Genomic DNA, 14,570 nt, shown 5'->3' on the forward strand with positions numbered 1-14,570 from the left:
AGTCAAAGGGTTTTTGTGTCCTTATAAAGCCTAATGCGCTGAGCAGTACTTCCTTTTATGGTGTTCTTCACAATTTTTTTTGTTAGTTTCTAACAACAACAGACTTCAGAGTTAACTCATTGACACCTCAAAACTAACTCAAATCAAGAGTCAATTTATGGCCTTTAAGAAGCAGCCATTTTCTCTATGGTCTTCCTGTAATGTGCTTCCAGCTCTTGATAGACTTGATCCAGGTACTGCATTCGTTCTTGCTGTGTCTGCTGAGTGGCAGTCAGTTCCTCAGGCTTCAACAAACGTTTTAATTTCTCCATATCAGCTTTCTCTTTCTGAAAATGAATAATAATATTGTTGAACGTTACTACACGTGGCCCAAAAGAATAACAGATCTCCAGTGGGGTGCAATTGGCATTAACATTGGAATAATCCATCTAAGAACTGTTCTGTATTGAGCCAATGGGATTGTTATTCCCAAAGGGCAAACTTAACCACTTAACAAAAGAAGGGTGACAACTTGCCTTGTCCCTAGGCCTCATTATTCATTATTGTTTTGGGTCACGTGGTCCAAGCAAAGATGTTTCCCGCCCATTTGCCTCGGATACGTCATTGAAGTGAGGGCCTGGGAAATCACTGTAGAGGGACTAGGCAAGGTGCACGAAATGGGGATGACAAAAAGGAAGGTGGTAGGAGAAAGGGAGAACAAAAGGGAGTGGTAACCAAAATGCCAGGCCCTAGTTGTTCTAAAGGTAGATAACACCATCCACTGGATAAATCTCTATCCGCTGGATAATGCAATTGGTTTCCCTAATACTTATCCATTGGATAGTAATTATTTATCAGGTGGATAGCACTATCTAACATTTGAACAACTGGGGCCAGGCCTGTACTATATAGCTTGGGAGAAAATGAATGGCGGAGAAACAAAAATGGTAGTGACAGGAACTGAGAGGAAAGAAGATATGAGGGTAACTTCCTTAGTTCATGTGATAACATCCAAAACTTATACATTATTTTACATGCCTGGAATGGAATGTTGAGTCTGTTTTTCACTTCAAGCCTGTAGGCCTTGTATTCTTCAGCGTTACTAAGATCTGTCACACGGAGACGTAGAATTTCATACACTCTTCTGCACTGAAGCTACAAGGTAATATTTCAACATAATTATATAAAATTAAGTATTTGGAATCTGTAACTAAAGGAGATGGTAAAATGCAATCATGCAAATAAAAAAAAAAAGAGGCCAAGACATTTCAATAATATTACAACCTCAGGGGCATAGCTAGGGGGGGGTCTTGGGGTGCCCATGACCCCCCCTTGGTAGGCCTTCTTTTGAGCAAACAACCTACAATCACAATATTCAGGTAGCGAAAACGCCATGACAATATCTTGGCCGTAAAAGCCATTGTTGAAAAGCCCACTTCTTTAAAATTTGTTTTTTTGTAAAGTATTTTTGTCAACGGCTCTTGTCTTTAGTTAATATGGCGCTTCATGCTGCGATAATATGACTGAGCCCGCTGATACACGAGGGAGAGCAGCGGTATAAACCATTATAGTCCGCAATCCCCGGATGGTGTCCCTGTCTGTGACCCCCCCTTTGAAAAATCCTGGCTAAGCCCCTGAACCTGGGTTTCAATATCATTCTTTACCTTGTTGATCTTTAGTTCTTCTCTTGCTTGCTGCACCATTTTATTACTGAAGCCACTTCGTAAGTTTTCCGGTGAAAATGCTGACAGGTTCCTGCAATCTAAGGCATCTACATAATCCCGCAACTTCAAGAAGTCAGATGAAGGCTCCTCCACTAAGAAAAAGATGGAGAATAATTTTTGAACTTTGTGAATCTACCATGTTTTATGTTTGAGTTTGATCTAACTTGACAGAAAGTAGAGAATTAAAGGGGCTGTGTCACGGCAGTCCAGTTCATTCTGTTTAATTTTGCCAATTACTCGCCCTCAGTCGCTATAGAACTTGAAGTAAGCAAAGAAATTATATGTAAATGACAAAATCAGAGATCTAAGACAATCAAATCTGTACTCTTGAGCATTATTTTTGAAGTTGCAAGCAGCAGGAATCAACTTCGAAAAACTGTTAGGCTGAACAGTTTTCAAAAACTCTAATTTCAATCCATTTCAATCTTCTTCAGTTTCGCCCATCCGTGGAATCTGCTGTTTCTGTTGTGTTATTTTAAACTTCCTTTATGATTTGAGCGGTTATTTTTATGTTTGTCTTAATTTAGCGGGCATCTTGTAATTACCTAATTTGTCTGAACTGCGTGACACAACTCCTTTAAGTGGTCAGAGTGCCAGTCAAATACTGGAAATGATGATACAGTCAAACCCTGTTAATACAGACACTGATGGGTCCATAGAAAGTGACTTTGAGAAAATATAAAGGCCTTCTTTCCCCAGGGACAAAGCTGTGTCCATAAAGTCAGGTTCAACTGTACACAGAGCTGCCTTCAAGGGCCATAAGCAAAACCACACCACCTAGGGAAGATACTGAAGAGGGTGGGTTATCATGTCACAGTCTTCTATGGGGGAAGCATTCAAGCAAGTTATGAGAGAGGGTTACCCACCTTTTGGGGAGAGGGAGAGGGTGGGTGGGCTAAAAATGCATTTTGAGCAGAAAGGGAGAGAAATTTAGACATGAAGATAGCAACCTTTTGAGGATGTAAATCGGAATATTTTTCAGTCATTGATGAATGACACGAGAGCCAAAGACATGAGCTGCTGTGGGGGCGAGGGCCGGCTCCCCCAGATAATTTTGAAATCTTGATGCTCTGAAAAGCCATTTCTAGCATTCTGAGAGGACACTTACTGTCTAGAACATTCACTAAATCAATTGTCATTTTTATGCTTATTTTTATTTGCATGGCTTCCTGTGCAAGTACTCAATTTTATTTTATATTTTGTGCAGTTTTCAAATTTTTCTGGATACTGATCAGTTTCAGTTAAGTATGCTCTGTTACATCCAGGTGTTCTTGTATAAAAATTGTAAGAATTCATTGAAAAACATCAGAACAGATGTCAACATCGGGATTTTTCCTATCCCGATTGCAAATTGGTCAGGATTCAGGATTTTCAAGCAAAATCGGGACGGGACAATCCCGATGAGATTGGGATGGTTGGACAGTCTGAGTTAGTACCTTTATTCAGCCACATTTGCTTCATTTTAAACTAAAGCATTGACAAACAAACAATTAAGACAACAATTTCTCATGCCACTAAAACTATTTTTAGAGAGTAGGTAATACTTCTGTAGTGACTAGATGGCAATTTCTGCTAGTCACGAGAGCTTCTGAGGAACCCTGATCCTATAATTTTACAGTACAATGGCACAGTCATTACTTCAAAAATAATCATACATACCTGTTATGTCTAGCACCCGCGGATTCTTGACATAGAATTTATCAACGGTTTGGAGCAACTGAACTGACGAGATAATAGCAAACCATAAATAAAGTCGAACCTCCATGTGCGACAACCTCTTGTAAGCAACCACCTCCCATAACCGACTGTTTATCCAAAACACCAGAATTTTCCCAGTCATAGCCTTATAGTTGGAACCTCTTGTAAATGACCGCCTCTTGTAAGGAACCACAAACGCATTTTAGTTTGACTGTTTTAGATGCATTTGAAGTATGTTTTCCTCAGGGGGTACTCTGGTATTCGAGTGACGGGGATGATTGAAGGATTTTTTTTGGTTTGAAATTTTTGATTCCAGGATTTTTTTTGGCAGGAAAATTTGGCAAGTTTATTTTTGGGTGGCTTGATTTAAGTATAGGAACTTTTGGGGGATTTTTGAAACTGTTTTAATATTAAATGCATTACATTCCATCTAAGGCTCGGAAATTCAGCATGGGATTTTAGGGGGGTTAATTTTTGGCCTACGGATTTTTTGGGGTTTTGATTTTTGTCCCTTTTCGATCATCCCTGTCACTTAAAATCCGGAGTACCCCTCCTGGGTATGTATTATGGTTACTCAGAGTATGAGGAAACTGTAAGATATTCACGTTTATAGTAACCTAAAAATTGCATGCAAAACATTCTCTCCAAAAAATACATGTGTCTGGACTTCTCCTTGTTAAAGATTTCCTGCAGTTCAACTCTCGTAAATGAGCACTTCCGTAAGCAACCACTAACTCTTTATATTTTGGGTGACCGCTTAAAAGAGGTTCGACTCTATTACTGATGCCAGTTTGTAACAAATGCACAGTTGAATTTGTAGTTAAATGGTTTACCTCCATGTCCTTGTCTTTGAAAAGGAGGAAGAATAAGCATCTGACTGTAAAGAAAAAACAAAGAGCAAAAAATAATGAAATCTCTATTTCCAGGGGAAATTACATGTCTTCAATAAATGTCAACTACGTTTGTAATTGCATACACATAGACTACAAAGTCAAAGGGACAAGCAGGGTTGTTACTCAGATTTAAACAAGGAATCCACCAGGAAACTGAGTAACTTTAATTTTCAGTGGACAAATACCTTGTACAAGAATAATAAATTTAAAGAATGTTGCACTCTTTTTTACATTTTTGAAGGGCTAAAGATGTAATTAGTCATCTGTAGTAACACCAAAGTAAATTTCTGATGGGAGCCCGAGAAAATGAAAGTCAAATTTCACAAAATTACATCTTACACTTGAAATTTTCCGAATTTTACCTGTGTTTTCACAATTCTTGTGAAATTTGACATTCTTTTTCTCGCACTCCCATGGGAAATTTGACTAATAATATCTTTAGGCCTTGGAAAATGTAAAAAGAATGAAATACTCTTTCAATTATTCTGGCACAAGGTTTTTGTCCTCTAATAATTAAAATACTCAATTTCCTGGTGGATTCTGTCTTAGAATGCACTTGGTAAATAATATTGCTAGTAGCTAAGGAATATTGAAAAGCTAAGATGTTCTTTTGGTTCAATTTTTCTTTTAATCCAGTGAAAGTTGGTGGTCATACTTGTAGTAGCCTGGGAAAATCCCTGGCCACGCCCCTTAGTAACACAGAGATGTCAATAAGATTTGAAGCTGCTGGGTAAATACAACAAGTAGGCAGGGAATAAAACAGCTAGAGGTTTCTCTTGGTTCTATTGTTCTTCTCTTTTCCTATGAAAGAAGCTGGGGGCCAAGAACATAGTAGCCAGGGTAACTCCCCAGCCCTCGCCTCTAAATGACAGCCCTGGTAGCAGCCTTGATCAAATTTTGTCTACCAACTTAAAATGACTTTTAACTAAAACTTGAGGAGTACAAAAAGAAGGATAAAAATCTACCTTATACGAGGCCTTATCTTATCAGGGTACGCATAATACTGGTAGACTGTCGAATAGCCCACAATACTGTAATAGACATTGCCGGCCTCTTTTCTCTTCTCAAATCTGCAAAGAAAATGTACACCGACGGTTAAGAAAGATGTCTTAAAAGTTTTTTAGATATAAAATACTGTTAAAAAAGAAGAAAGTACACCAAGTTAAATCTTAAATTCATTACTTACAAAAGGAAGAATGTCCACATTTCATCATCTGAATCTAAATAAGACAGTACAGAAATAAATAGTGACTATACTGGTTTTAAGCAAACAAAATCTTTACAAAGGTACATCAGGGCATTAAACCTACAATCCTGATCTTGTTTCTAAGGCAGATTATTCAAAATAGTGAGATGGGAGTCACATTCTGGGTATTTCTTGGTGTTGCAGAATTGCATTGTACACAGGAATGTACTGTGTTCTGGGTATTGTACAGTGTCTTTTCAATCAATGTATTACATCATTTGCTGACCATACCCATCAAACAACACCAAGAAACTCAGTGAGCATCCCTGACAAATAAAAATCCCCAAAGACACAAAATAGTTCATGGCATGCATCCTGAGATTGATTGGCCCGTTCATGTAATTTCTATGCATTATGGCTGTTGTTTAACAATGCATATTTCTTTTAGCCTTTGTTGTGCATTTAAATAGAAGGACCATGTTTTAATTTCAGTATACAGATTTTTGAAGTCTGTCTTCAGATTAACAGTCTGGTTACATAAAGGCCTAAGCATAATCAATTTCGGACTAATTTTTTTAACTGGCACTCATTGGTTCTGAACTAGGACTCATGATTTTTCACAAGATGAGTCCCAGGACTCACCATAACTATTTGTAAAAAAATCACTGGAAATTACTGATATTCTTTAACTTGGGATGTAGTTGTTACTGTTTGTACCTATATATGATGACCCATCAACGAACCATAACAAAAACGTCTGGAGTCTTTCATGATAATCCTTGAGTCTTGGTGTCATAACATCAGCCTGGGGAATACATAATTACTGAGCTAAGACTGGACAGTAGTTCTCAATCTAACCTATTTAGATCAACCAGACGAAAAAATCACCTCCCATGAGGACAAAGTGAGGGATTAAATTTCCTCTTAATCTTAAAAGAAAATATTCACACAGAACTTTTTAACTGAGTAGGGGAATTTTGCCTCCTTGCTTGCACAAATATCCACTGGCAGTATACAATAATTATAAACACTACATACATGAGAGAAACAAGGGACAATTCAGGGTCCCATGCCAGACCAAATAAATAGTCCAGGTCTTACTATAACAGAGAAATGAAGGTACTTTCTTTGCCCTGCAAACTGCTAGACCCTTTCGTGGCTCAGATGACCACGTAAAATGGCAGTCCCGTCTCCGGTAAGAGATGTAAGAATGGTGTCCCCAATTAGTACTTTTGTGCTAACTACATTGACACTCAAATAAGGTGCATTAAAGGAAAGAAATTAACATTGAGTTCATTGGTCTAGAAAAACATGAGTTAGGGTTACAAACGAATGTGACTAAAATTCAGAGCTAAGAGCATATGCATGGAGTTATCACTACTTAAAGAAAAGTTACAAAAAAGTAAGTGCCTCAGTCTAAGATAGTAAAATATTACCTTATAGATTTCATACTCAATATCACTGCACTTGTATGAATGAAGCAACTCTCCCATTGGGGTGAATTTGGCTTCTTCAGGAAGTTTTGCAATAAACTCATCTAAACTTGTCAGACAACCTAGAATGATACAATATCAAGGAAAAGGCAAAAATTGAAAATTATTCCCACCTGATTAAATTACTTGAAGATCATATTATTTTTATATGTATATCTCTATTGTCGTCGTCATCATCATCAGCATTATTATCATAATTACCTACCTGCAGGGTAATTTTTGGCAATGTCACTCAGAACAGGGTCAGGCTGCAAAAAGAAAACCATGGGGATTAACAATTTAGTCCAGGGAGGTTAATAAAAATAATACTGCCAGGCATACAATACAGTAATGCAATACAGCAGGTTAAAGTAAAAATGTAGGACCCCAAACTCTTACAGCCTCCTCTTTTACCAGTGTTTTCAAAGTTCTTTATTAAAGGGACAGCTACTGTTGGCCCCTGTTGTGTTACTTTCACTCTTGGGCCACTAGAAAATCATAGTTTTTTCTCAAAAAAATTATATGCCAAGTTCCCTTCCATATGTTTCTTAGAGCACAGTCCTGTCTCTTATACGGTAGTTCTACCTGAGAAATGTACCAGAAGAAAATGCAATGAATACACCCCTGAGATTCAAGGGTTAAGGATATTATGCTATAATCTTGGACAAAAAGTGTTAAGAATTTTGCACTGTTCATACCTACAGAATGAGTATCCCACAGATTTGGTACTGCTAAGGCCCCTCTGATCCCTTCACCCCGCACTAGTCAAAACTGTTTAGTCAAGGTCAGAAATAATCCATCTGGGCTTCAACATTGTTTTTTTGGGAGGAAGGAGGATAATTTGTGATTGCCAGTGCTTTCAAGAGCTTTATCTTGAAACTAGACATGGTAACATCCATTTTTCTCAACATTTTTGTCCAAGATTTTAGAATCCCAGGGTTTAACAGTGTTCAATGATATGAGACTGGTGCCTATTTAGTATCATATTACCTACCTCAACTCCATTTACAATTTTGCTGTTCACTTCTCCATCATGTTTCATCCCCATATAGGTCAACAGGCTGCCACTGTGATAGTACAACTAGAAAAAAAAAAATTTTTAGTAGAGAAAAATGACATTTTTATAATTAAACTGTAGTTTTCTTTACTTTGCTTGCTTTTTTTAGCCTCAATAAAAATATACTTTCAATTTTTATTGAATTTAAACAAAATTTGTCTTCTCAGTTTATCAGCAAAATTTGAGAAATTATAAACAATGTCTGCGTGCAACAACAGTGTAGAAAGTTGTACCACAAAGTACATTAGTTAAATTTGTATACCTGCACTTCCAAATTGCTATATCCAAAGATGGTTTCACTGCATAAGAAAACAAAATTAGGAGACAATAACATCATCTTTTCTGGTATGTGTAGAGAATAATTAACCTAAGGAAAAAAACCATAATTTTGTGACTTCACCACTGGTTCCCTGCAAAATGACATCCGATAAACAAGTGCAAAAATTCTACTACCCAGATCTGGGTGGTGCTTCTGAGTGGATGGCAATTTGCCAGTGGTGCTGTCGCAGAAAAGTTGGCTGTTTTCTCCCACTAGAGAATGATTAGAAAGAATCTGATATAACTTACAATTTTTTATGTCTATACGAAGGCAGCTTTCCAGTTGTGGGCTTAGTTTCCAAGCCTTTGAGTAAATGTGAGGTTGAGGTTGACTTTGTTGTGATACAAATCTCTTTCCTTTTCATTAGGAAGATTAGGCTTAAAAATACTAGTTAGCATTAAGAACAACATGATTTATATAGTAGACACATTGATCTACATAATAAAGCTGGCAGGGTTGTATCATAAACAAGGTCAGCTCCAACCTTGTTTCCACCTGTAACTGTAAATGGCCTAATAGGAACCTTAACATCCAATGACAGCGATGGCAACGAGAACGCCACAAAAGCAATAGGTTTAATTAGCAAAACAACAATTTTGCACGTGCATCACGCTTTTTTGTAGATTTCATTGCAGTCACTGCAGGACTACGACGCAAAAATGCCTAATTTCATGTTGTACGGAGGAAGTACACAAGCGACGATGAAATTTCCTCTCTCCTTTCTGCACTTGGATATGGTTCTTAGGAATTCAACTTTAGGATGGTTCGCCTACATTTGAAAAAGTTAGTGACTTGGAGTAATCGCGATGAAGATTGAAAGAACGCGAATTCACTTTTTCAGCGACGTTTTCTCTGCCGTCAACGTCCTCGGAGCTTAAGGTCCCTATTGTGAAGTGAAGGAAAACAAGTTGCTTCCATTTGTGACAGCAAACCACTAAACCTTATTTTGGTTTATATTTAACAACCACTCACTTTTGTCCAAATATCTGATGAGAAAATGCTGGCTGAAACTCTTTTCCTTTGTCGAATACATCATTCTCACACTGAACTGCAATAAAATAATTTGTTTGGTTATAGAAAGCCCTCTTAAGGGGATACGTATGTCCCTAGTCTGAACTTCAAAACAAGTCGTTTCATATATAGAAAAGGAGTATTTGTAATTTTCCATGTCATTGTCACAGTTTCAACCCATGTCTACGTCGTTCAGTGGCGGATCCAAGCCCCCTCCCCTCCACCCTTATTTTAAAACCAAACTGAGGCACAAAGGGCCAAAAAAGTTTTTTTGAGGCCTGGCCCCCCTTTATATGAAGGCATGGATCTGCCACTGTTGTTTGTTGCCATTTCTTTTGTGTAATTCTGTTTACTATAAATTGTCTCTCCTTCTCACATCAGTCCCACTGTTTCTAATGCCAAAAATAACACAAGGCACTTTATATCAAGAATCTAGAAAGTGGTGGCCATTCCATTTAATATTCACATCTCCTCGCATGGATGAGATTTTTTAAGGGGGCTTTGAAAGCTATTTCTGCTACCAGGGTAGGCTGTGTTGGCACCCTTGATCTTTGCCGGAATATTTCTGAGAGGCATGAGAAAAAATGGGGGGGAAGGAGGCTCATTTGATTGTGGCAATGTGTCGACACATTGTCGATCGTTTTTTATTTTCTTAGGGATCAACTTATATCTTACCTTGTCCATAGGGGGGGTTGTGGCTATTACGCTTTTTTGGAAAGACCCAAACCAGACAGTAAATGATCACCTAAATATTTATTGTAACAGGACGTATCTCATCAATATTTTTGATACATGATAGAAATCAAACGTAATTGATCGTAATTGATACTAATCAATCAATTACTATCGGCAATCAATAGAAATCGATCACTCGCATCTTTGTGATTATCGATCTTGATCAATTTCTGTAATTAGCTATTGATTTTATTGATTTGTTCGACAATGATCAAAAAGAAAATGGACGAAGATTCTCTTTCAGAAAGTTCTCAGTTTTACTCTAGAATGAGTCACAACTCATTCGAACTAATACACAGTAGTCCAAACTGAACTGATAAACATTCCATTTACACTTTATTTAAGATTGACTATAGAATTTTTAATAAATTTTGAAACTGAAAAGGATTAAAACATAAACAATGCAACTGTTACGAAACTATCGTTTCCGCCTTCACGATTAAAGTCATGCTTGTTGTTACGATATCTCGAGTCCTCTTCTCGTTCTGTTTCATATTTCAACATTAACCTCCTCCAAACTATAAACAAGGCAACCGTAACGCAACTGTCATTTCCGCCTTCACAAAGATCACATTGGAGAAAGAAGTAATATCATCTTTCTCAACAAAGCGGATTCCAAGGTAAGCTTGAAGGTAAGTGTTACGCAGTGTTATGATAAGATCAGATTTTCGATTTCCATATGTGCGACAAGAAATTTGTGATTATCGATTTCAATCGATTAAATCGACTAATCAATCGGTAAATATCGAGTACTATCGAGTATTATCAATTAATCGATTACATTTTCGATGATCGATTTCTATCGATTAGATACGTCCTGATTGTAATCAGTAATTGAACGCCATTGGACACTGAGCGGTGATCATGTTTGATTAACAGTGGTATTGTCTTGTGCTCAATATCGTAAATTATAACTACAATAGAAGAAGCTTTAACAAAAGGATTTTACGGTATATGTTTTTGGTCCTTATCTCTTACCAAGTTTGAAGCGAACCGCCGTGTTTGCATCGCATTTGTAGCGAGCAAGCGCCTGCTCAACCATCGGAACTAAAATATTGACATCCACAAAACATTGACGTAAGCAGGGAGAAGAAACTGACAATAAAAATAATGATATTTTACGATAAAATTTGAAGCAATTTACACTCACCATCCATGTTGGTTCGCGCGCTTTCCTGTCATAATACGAGAAGCCGCTGTCTAGATAGACTGGCTTCGAATTATTTTGATCACGTGGAATGCTAACTCGTTTCGGATTGGCCAAACGTTTGGAGGGAAAAAAGATTGTATTTTTACATTGACGAAAAATTCGACTTTTTCCGAAAGGGTTAGCCCATGATTTTGATCAAAAATTGGAAATTTCTTCTCCGCTTCAATCAGAACCAAGAGCCGATTACCGGCTCCTGTCAGAACCAACAATTTTTACCCCTTTTCATGGCATCTGTTCGGATTTTCTAGCTGAAAGTCTAGTGATCCGAAAATTATGGGGATCAAAACTTACCTTTTCAAAAATTTCAGCCAGAAAAAGGGCTCCCGTAAATTCTAGGTGACCTTTGAAGGGTAAAGATCACTGAAAAATCCTTTAAAAATGGGCAATTATACCAGTTTTAGATGTTCGAAAATCTTAGGAGAGGCAGGCAAGAAAGAAATTTTACAACAAATGTTCCGAAAATTCTAGATCTCAAATCGTCTTCCGAACAGAATAAGTCATATAACAGGGCTTCTGATATTTCGCGGAAAAAAAAGAAAAATTTCGCGGGATTTTCAGGGGCAAATTCGCGGAAAAATTGGCCGATTTCGCGGGATTTTCGCGGGAAAAAAGTCAAAATTCGTGCAAAAATCGGCCGATTTCGCGGGATATTCGCGGGAGAAAGTCTAAATTCGCAGAAAAATCGGCCGATTTCGCGGGTTTTAGCGGAAAAAAATCAAATTTTGAAGGATTTTCAGGGGCAAGTTCTTAGAAAAATCGGGAAAATTCGGGAAACTTCCCCAAGAAACAATCAGTAAAAAACAGCCGATTTTGCTGGATTTTTTTTTGGCAAATTTCGCTCAAATCGATCAATTTTGCGTCGATATGACCAGCGTTGTTTAACGTTTTTTTAACAGGGATAATCATTTGCTCTTTCAACAACAGTTCGCTGCAGAAATAAGCGAATGCTAAATCTATTAACATTATGGTTAGTGCCCAGTTTTTCGCAACATTAACCTAAGAATGCCTGGTAGTTTTGGGACGTTGTTTACTCGTTGCAGTGACGAAGTTTCGAGATAAATTTGGACGTTTGGGGTGAATAAAACAGGTCTAAAAGCCAAGATAAGTATTAAATATGTTTTGCCGACATGTATTTGGAAATATTTCTGGCGGATTTCGCGGTATTTCGCGTTTTTTTGGGAATTTCGCGGGATTTCGCGGAAATACCTGAATTTCGCGGGTCCGCGACCGCGCGAAATATCAGAAGCCCTGATATAAGAATAAGTCACAAAACCAGAACGTTTTCTCGAGTTTTTAGCGCCATAAAATGTATCTGTTACTCCTTTTGGGCCTTTTTACCGATCAAAATGCCCTTTCATATACTTCAACTATCGAAATCCCTACCATTTCATCCGATACCTGAAGAAACCTGAAGCCTGAAAAAAGGTACCCCTTTTGAGCGGAGCCTCCACATAATTATAAGCCATGAGGGACATCTGCCTACATTTGACATTTTCAGCAATTTGGAATAAACGCGAAGAAGTTTGAAAACTCGCGAATTCATTTTAAAAGTGACGTTTTATATAGCTACGTTTTCGCTGCCGTCGCTGGGGACCTTAAGATCCGACGACGGCGACGGCAACGGGAGGCCAAAACAAGCCGCAATAGGTTTAATCAAGTTGGTTTAATTAGCTAAACAATATTTCGCACGTACATCACGCTTTTTTGTACATTTCTTTGCCGTCACTGCAAGACTACGACGTGAAAATGCCAAATTTCACGATGTACAGAGGAAGTACACAAGCGACGTCGAAATTTCCTCTCTCTTTCTGAACTTGGATATGGTTCTTAGGAATTCAACTTTAGAAGGGTTCGCCTACATTTGACAAAGTTAGTGACTTAGAGCAATCGCGATGAAGATTGAAAGAACGCGAATTCACTTTTTCAGCGACGTTTTCTCTGCCGTAGCGGTCCTCGGATCTTAAGGTCCCTAGTAGGGACCTTACCAAACTATGACGGCGACTGCAACGGGAACGTCAAAAAGCATTAAATTCAATGAGCAAAACAACAACTCTGCACGTGCATCATGCTTTTTTGTACATTTCTTTGCCGTCTCTGCACAACTGCAACGTGAAATTTTGGGTTGACTTGAGAACGGGAACGGCAAGGTAATTATTACTTTCTCTCTCTTAACTCGGACGCGGTCCCCTCTCTTTAGTTCCAACCTAACCTCTCTCCTTTCAAGTAACTGGGTGACTTGGTGTAAGAACGAAAAAGGTTCAAAGGATGCGAAGTCTATTTTTCAGCAACGTTTTCATTGGCGTCGCCGTTTTCGGATCGTAAGGTCCCTAAAAGCCGACTGGACCGATGGTAAGTCGCGTGTAGTCCTTTCCGCGCTATTCCGCTTTGTCATGTGACGTCGCTTATTTTGATACAATTTTAGTAGCGATGCTCACGCTGACGTCACGAATTGATATTAATGTGCCAACCGGCGCGCATTGGTTCTTGAAACAAAAGATTCTATTCCTTCGCTCGTTACAAATTTGAATAACAAAGGCAATGTTTGTAAACAGTGACAGGAGCCCATCATGGGCTCCTGACAGTGATTGAAATAGTGGACGAACATTTTTCACCTTGGGCTTGCGCTTACGTTATCCGCAGTTAACATCTCACCCTCACACCCGGCGTCTTCGTTCCCCTCAACCAGCAGTTGGGAAAAGAGCCAGCATGCGCGCGCATTACAGGACGAAAATTGGTCAACATCTGCAAAACGAAAGCGCAAGCGCCAAGACAAGAAATGGAAATATGTTCTCTTGTAATCACACTTTCTTCTTTGAGTTATCGTCGCTGGCGTGAACCCCCAGCCAAAGTACAAGATAAATTCTACAATGTAGTCCCAGGCTTCATTAATTCGCGTGGACAATGCGTTTCGGCCCGGCTGGTAGTAGCGAAGAAGTGAAGAAGTGTGTTTCCCTCCCGTTCGCCTCGGATACGTCCCCGAAGTGAATTGACCGAGAAGGCCTGGGAAAACGCCGTACAGGAACTAGGCTAGGCGTAGCCTTTGTACCTCCAGTAGTAAAGGGAGTCTTCAACGCTTTCACGTTTAGGCCACGTGATAGAGAGATTGTGTCACTATTGTAACTTTTTTATATCTGAGGACAAAATCCTGTTATGTTCCGTTACCATTAATTATAAAATGAAACAACCTCACCAGCAGAACTATTGCATTGAACTGTTTGATTATAAGGATTAAAGAACTACTAGACACCAAGAGGCGTTCACTGAGCTGCCACAAGGCAGAAATGTT

At 38.5% G+C, this 14,570-nt stretch overlaps 1 protein-coding gene across 2 annotated transcripts; it reads right to left on the reverse strand.

Annotated features, from left to right (window-relative positions):
- Positions 1-7: 7 nt before the first annotated feature.
- Positions 8-11,272, reverse strand: LOC140930162 (histone acetyltransferase type B catalytic subunit-like). 2 transcript variants are annotated; one of them, XM_073379826.1, is made up of 15 exons: positions 11,225-11,272; positions 11,053-11,121; positions 9,301-9,376; positions 8,272-8,308; positions 7,947-8,033; positions 7,179-7,221; positions 6,917-7,035; positions 6,198-6,285; positions 5,481-5,514; positions 5,260-5,364; positions 4,235-4,278; positions 3,363-3,425; positions 1,644-1,795; positions 1,018-1,134; positions 8-326 (listed from the first exon to the last, which is right to left on the reverse strand). In XM_073379826.1, the coding sequence occupies exons 1-15, from the start codon at positions 11,229-11,231 to the stop codon at positions 165-167; spliced, it is 1,203 nt and encodes a 400-aa protein (XP_073235927.1). In that variant the 5' UTR covers positions 11,232-11,272; the 3' UTR covers positions 8-164. The 2 variants fall into 2 exon arrangements, with proteins under 2 accessions (XP_073235927.1, XP_073235928.1); XM_073379827.1 differs by having other exon boundaries at positions 190-322; positions 1,014-1,134.
- Between the last annotated feature and the right edge of the window lie 3,298 nt (positions 11,273-14,570).

This window comes from Porites lutea, chromosome 3, assembly GCF_958299795.1.
Source record: "Porites lutea chromosome 3, jaPorLute2.1, whole genome shotgun sequence".
Classification (NCBI taxonomy): Eukaryota; Metazoa; Cnidaria; class Anthozoa; order Scleractinia; family Poritidae; genus Porites; species Porites lutea.

Bases quoted from the DNA above. Each gene is read 5' to 3' on its own strand.
- LOC140930162 (XM_073379826.1), bottom strand. The intron at 7,222-7,946 runs GTAGGTAATATG...TTCTTTTTGCAG, and splicing joins AAATTGTAAATGGAGTTGAG to CCTGACCCTGTTCTGAGTGA. The intron at 5,515-6,197 runs GTACAAACAGTA...TGTCTTATTTAG, and splicing joins TGATGGGTCATCATATATAG to ATTCAGATGATGAAATGTGG.